The 6,162-nt window shown below is 42.2% G+C and overlaps 1 protein-coding gene across 2 annotated transcripts; it reads right to left on the reverse strand.

Moving 5' to 3' along the window:
- Positions 1 to 253: 253 nt before the first annotated feature.
- On the reverse strand, positions 254 to 2,078 carry RBM8A (RNA binding motif protein 8A; the record flags this gene model as incomplete). Of its 2 annotated transcripts, none has more annotated exons than XM_084241832.1 (6): positions 254 to 367; positions 475 to 611; positions 908 to 1,044; positions 1,224 to 1,298; positions 1,435 to 1,494; positions 2,012 to 2,078. In XM_084241832.1, the coding sequence occupies 6 exons, from the start codon at positions 2,076 to 2,078 to the stop codon at positions 322 to 324; spliced, it is 522 nt and encodes a 173-aa protein (XP_084097958.1). In that variant the 3' UTR covers positions 254 to 321. The 2 variants fall into 2 exon arrangements, with proteins under 2 accessions (XP_084097958.1, XP_084097957.1); XM_084241831.1 differs by having other exon boundaries at positions 1,224 to 1,301.
- Positions 2,079 to 6,162: the final 4,084 nt, after the last annotated feature.

Raw genomic sequence — 6,162 nt, forward strand, 5'->3', positions numbered from 1 at the left:
ATACCAGACAGTATCTCTACTTCATCCCTACCTTAGACTTGAGACTCTATATAATATAGAAACTTCATAGGGGAAAGTATTTTCACAGTGACCCATATTGCCTTGCTATAAATAGTGCTTCTGAGCTAGCAGTGTTAGAAAAGGTAATTTTAAATGTAGAAAACAAAAATGGGACAAAATTTATTCATAATTCCAAAGATACACTCAGCAAGTAGGGTAAGAGATTAAATATAAACACAAGAGTTCCACCCCAGCCCTTTCTCCAAGGCAGCATGGGCAACTGGAATCTCTGGAGAGAACACCTGGACAAGTGAGAACCAGTCAGCGACGTCTCCGGTCTGGACTCCTGCTGCGCCTTCGGCCACCTCTAGGGAAAAGGTGGGAGGAAAGGTTTGTTAGAGGGATGAAATACAATGTTCTTATCATTCCACTCACATTCTTTCACTAAAATAGTGTTTGCCCTCTCCACTTTACCTCCTCTTGCCCTTGGGTGGACCCCGAACAAAACACCAATCCACACTGATGGGCTGTCCCATCAAATCTTGGCCATTGAGTCCCTCCATAGCAGCCTGGGCCTCTTTGTATGTTTCATACTCAACTAGAGTATATCCCTGGGGCAAATGAAAAGACAGATATCAAAACCTTCCTGTTCCACCAAGCATCAATGATCTTCTTCCTCAAATGTAAATCTCAAACACAAAAACCTATAAACTTTAAAGAATGAATGTACATCACATATCCCTACTGTACATTTTGTGTCTCTGTCTGTCTTTGTTATGTCTAACAAATTCAACTTCCACTATCATTTTATTTCAGTTGTGTGCTTACACAGAGCAAACATGAGAGCACTACGAACGCTGTCTAAAGGGCTGTGGGTGAAGAAAAACAACAGTGTCACTTAGGATACCTTCAAGTATCCCGTGCGCCTGTCCAAGTTGAGGTGGATGTTTTTTATTTCCCCGTACTCTGCAAATTTGTCATGGATGTCTTCTTCGGTTGCTTCCTCATGGACTCCAGTGACAAAGAGAATCCAGCCTTCAACAGCTATTGGGGAAGGGAGGAAGTTGTTTGAACACATGAGAGAAAAATTCCAAGATCACAAGAGTGGAGGGAGTGTAGACTACAGAGAAAGCTTAAGTTATCTCTGATCTCATCCCTACTAAGTTTTATATTATTGGCCCCTAATTCTCTACAAAGATCACTATGGGATTCATTTTACTTACAGCGTTGTGGTCCAGGTTCATCACCATCCTGCTCCACGCTGTCATAATCTTCACGCATCCGCGCTCGGGAACCCTCTTCTAGAAGAGAGACACAAGCGATCACCAGAAATCCCTTCTCCCAATATCCCTCAAGAGTCTGAATGGGGACTCCAAAACGCTTAGCGCTGGCCAATCTAAACCACTCTACCTTGTTTTCCCTACAAATACTCACCAGAGCCAAAGCCGCGACCCTTCCGTTTCTTCGCTTTTTCTTTCAGCTTATGGATGCTCTCTAGAGCCCCAAAAGTGAAAAAAAAGTTAATAACATAGTTATTTTTTTAAGATGTATTTATTTATACAAGAACTGGGGTACAGGCCAGAGGCACGGGAGGGTGAGAGAATGCACCAGAGGCAGAGTGGGGAGCAACAGGTAAATTGACTGAGATACACTGCTGAGGGGAGCGGCGGCGGAGGAGAGGTCTGCCGCGCCATGTGGATATCTCCCTGGCCGGCCGGGAATCGAACCCGTGCTGCAGAGGCTGCGGACAGCTTCACTCGCCGCGCCACCGGGGCGGCCCAATAGTAGTTATTTTTTAAGTCTCTTTCCCAAAACACTGGAGAGCGGACCCCACCGCCTCCAGCCTCGTCCCGCCCCATTCGTCCCAAAGGGGGCGGAGTCTCTTATTCATCAGGGACGCGCTACCCCGTGGGCACGGTCCTCCCTGCCGCGCGAAGGGGGGACATGCTTTCCCATCACGCCCTTCTCTCGCACCTTCCCCGCTTCCCGCAGCCGCCTCCACTGCCCTCACCGTCCCCATCCTCGTCCATGGCGAAATCCTCGCCCCCGGCCTCATGAAGATCCAGCACGTCCGCCATCTTGCCTCCGCTCAAACTCGGCCGTACCGCTCGGCTCTAGGTACCTCGGGAAACTGTCGCGGAGGGGAAGGGTCGCGGGTTAAGCTGACCAATCAAAAGCTAGCGTCAGGCCACGCCCTCGGCGCGGTGAAAACACGCAATGGGGCGGGCCTGGTCCGCGAAGGTGCCGGAAATGGCCTCGGAGCCATCTTGGTCCGCTGGCGAGCCGAGTGTTCCCGCGCGGTGACGAGCTGGCGGGCGTAGGCGGGGCCCGTGGCTCCCCCTTAGCGGGCGGCTGACGAGAAACTACTGACACAAGCTCAGCCTCCCTTATTAATCAGAAGGTCGCTGTCTGTTTCTTTTCACCCCCAAACTAGGAGTTGGAAGTTGAAGATTTTTTTTTTTCTCTCACAACCTCCAGTCTTGTACCCTATTTGGAGAAGCAGCGGGATCTGCCATCTACACGCTAAAAAAACAAAGTTTATTCAGCAGCGCTGACTCAAAGAATTTGCCTCTGGAACTTACTGCATCACCAAATACCTCTCTTAGGGAAACTAACAGACTTGATTGTCGGTAAAATACAATTGATAAGACATATAGGAACTTTTTTTGGAATGTGAAAGGGGGAAAAAGCGACTTAAGCTAATTCAGAACTTAAGCTTTGAGGATGGTTGCAAATATTTCACGTTTAAAAACCTGAGTTAAGGCAAAATTCATTGCCCCCGAATTCTGGGATCCCAAGTAGACCGTCAACAATAGTGGACTGTGGGTTCATTGGTTTATTAATTTTTTAATCAAACAGTTAAGAATGTTTTATGTGCGTCCAGTCTTAGGGACGTGCTGGCAATACAAGAAAAAATAATTGCTTTATTAACAGTCACTTTATAGTTATTTTATGAAAGTGATATTGCTGTCACAGAGCTTCGGTAGTACAAAAGAAGTTTCTAAAGGGACTGGAATAAGGAGAGGTGATGTGAAAGAGGGCTCCCTTTGAATGGGCCCTTAAGGCTCTGTAGCTTTCCAGCAAAGTGGTTATATTGAGACTAGGAGACACTAATCCATTTTCCACAATGGATAATGTGATTTTTTTTAAAAATTCATTTTTGTCCTAACCCTACTAAAAAGGCTTCCTTAACTTATTTTTGCACTTAGAATAAAATTTAGACTCACTGTCTGTCTGCCTATGTCTCCAGCTTCTTCCACCACCATTGTTTCTTCTCACTTAGGAGCTCTCCCTACACTTTCCCTCAACATATCATATGCTCTTTCCCATCAGGATTTTTGCAACTTTCTATTCCTGATGCTCTTACTTCTTCACATACCCAGTTCAACCACATCTTTTAGGTCTCCCTAAAAGTCACCTCAAGGGAACTTCTGTACTCTAAAATCCTTCCTTGTTTATTTCTTTCACAGATCTTAAATTCAGAACTTTAATGACCTTTACTTTCTAACTTGTTTATTATCTGCTTTTCCCATTAGGATGTAATCCTAATGGCAGAGACACTTATTTACAACTATATCCCCAAAGTTCAGACCAGTGCCTGGTTTATAGTAACATTTGCAAAATACTTATTGAATGAGTATTAGAACTGCAAGAAATTCTGTATGCCTGACTATATAACTAGGAAATAAAACTAGAAGTATAGATTAGGGTTAAATTTTATGTCATGCTAAGGATTTTGGAATTTATCTGATAGGCAAGAAATTTCTCTGCTCAGAGTATTTGTGATTTTTAACATTTGCAAATAACCCCATGCTACTTTTTGATTAGTATTTTTCCTTAGGTAGAACGAGTTTTAAAATTAATTTACACTAAATATCATGGCCATAAATAGAAGTCTGTATTTTTCTACCATTCAGATAAAACCATAACCTAGTAAAAATAAAAAATGCTTGCCCATCTGCCACCTAAAATCATCTCAGATAATAACAAGGGTTCATATACAAAACTTTGGGAGATGCTGCTAAGGTAAGATTAGCTAAGTGATGGTTTCAGCAAGGGATTGTTATGTCATAAATATTTTTGAAAGAAATCTGACTGGAGAATATTAAGAGTGAAGACAGACTAGTGAGGATGCTACTGCAGTGTTTCAGTTTTGAGACCATAAAGAACTGAATCACAGCAGTAGATATGGACAAAACAATTAGGAAGTTTTATAGGAGCTAAACTCCACAGTAAATGATTGATTAGATGACATTAGGGAATAGTTGATAGATCTGAGTTTTTGGTTAGATGATTGGGTCGTAAATAATTCTAACAACAGGATTTGGGAGTCAAACAGGAGCACCTATGGATGAAAGGGTTTTATTTTGGACATGTGAGCAAAGAGCTTGTGTCATATTTGGGTGGTGATGTCCAATATGTGGCAATATAGACGAAAAATTCAAAACAGATTGGGGTGAAAAAACAGATTTGAGAATTGTGTGTCTGGGAAGAGTTTGATCCACCATAGTGCGTGGGATTGCCGGGAGAAATGGATAGAGCTTAAGGAGAAAGGGCAAAGGACAAAATCCAGGCTCCTCAAATGCCCAGGGAAAAGAAGGCAGAATGCCTTACTCCAGCAGTACAATCTTATTTCTGTCATCCAAAAAATTCTAATAAAAGTTCTTTTCCAGAATATATGTACAAGAAAGGATCATTTTCAAGCTCCTCTGATACACTGGCCTCAAGAAAGAGTCAATCTTGCTTTCCAGACAAAAGTCTATTTTTAATTGTATAAAATTTACAATATAAAATACATAGAAAGTACTAAAAAGATGTGTAAAATCTTTAGCACCAAAAGTGGACAGATCAGGAAACAATTTTTCTCAAGTTCTTTGGGATCTTACTTGTTGGTATTTGAGAAAACATAATAAATCCAGAAGGTGCAAGGAAAAGTTCTTCCCACAACTCACACCCCTTAACATGTCCCAGAGAAAGGAATACAGGAAAAATGAGGATTTGTGACTTCCGAATTATAAACATCAATAAAAACTGAATAGACACACACACACCTACTATTTAACGGAGGAGCCTCTACTTCAACTCTACGTGTGCTTCGGAATATAGAGTGGGGGCTTGGAGAATTCATGAAAGCCCTTACAAGCATTAACACAATTGTTATTAGATTCCTTACCTCTCACATGTGCTGGTCACCAAGATCATTTCAAAATCAAGAATGCTGAGTTTCATCTTGTCCCTATCTGATCCAAAAGCAAATTGTGGCCTGTTTCCTAACCTAGTTCTAGAAGCAAAGTATATAAGTAAACAAAGTCTCCTAGCAGGAGCATTAAACTTCCCAAAATCAGTTTAGAAAGTGCACTGAGCACTATATACTATAAAGGAGATTTCAGAAAAAAGGGGGAAAATAAATTTTTTGTAGAAACCTACAAAACATTCTCCCAAGGAGGAATGCTTTAGCTATATTTCACATGATTTCCTCCTATTTCACCCAGGAGAGAGGCTGGGGAAGACAACTGTATTAAAAACATAAATAGCTGATCATTGGTTTTCTTTCCTCTCCTGCAGTTTTCCCAGATTGCAATTAGGAAGTGGCAGATGCCAAAGTCTCATCTAATTTTCCTGATCAACTCATCCTCTTAATAATCAATGTGAAGGAAGAGGAAAAACAGAGAAAACAAATGGACTCTAAGGTATGTACATCTAAGGTAGTAAACAGCAGCAGCTTCTTGGGAGTGAGAGAAACTTGGCTCTCACCAAATAGGAACAGATCTTGTTTACAAAGAGTAAAATGATGGGAGGGGTGAAGGTGAAAAATATGTTCCACCTTCCACCAACCTCTGCAGGCAGGCGGGTCTAAATACAGGGCTTACCACGCTGCTTTAGCAGGGGAGGAGGCGTGAAAAGGGAATATTGAAAGATAAGCAACTTCAACCCTGACCCCTTCTGTGGTGTAGGGTACAGCTGGTATCTATGCCCCAGAAGCAACTTAGGTGATAAACCCCCAGGAATTTGGTTTACAGTGCTTCCCTGTTCCTGGGCAGTTTCTCAGCAATGATTTTTTAAAACAAGAAACTGGATCTCCACTTCCAAATAATAAAGTAAGGGAATCTTAAAATGAAGTACCACTTGGAGGCAAAGAAGGAGAAAGTAGTGGTGGGCAGG

Source organism: Talpa europaea (genome assembly GCF_964194135.1).
Source record: "Talpa europaea genome assembly, chromosome: 9".
Taxonomy (NCBI): domain Eukaryota; kingdom Metazoa; phylum Chordata; class Mammalia; order Eulipotyphla; family Talpidae; genus Talpa; species Talpa europaea.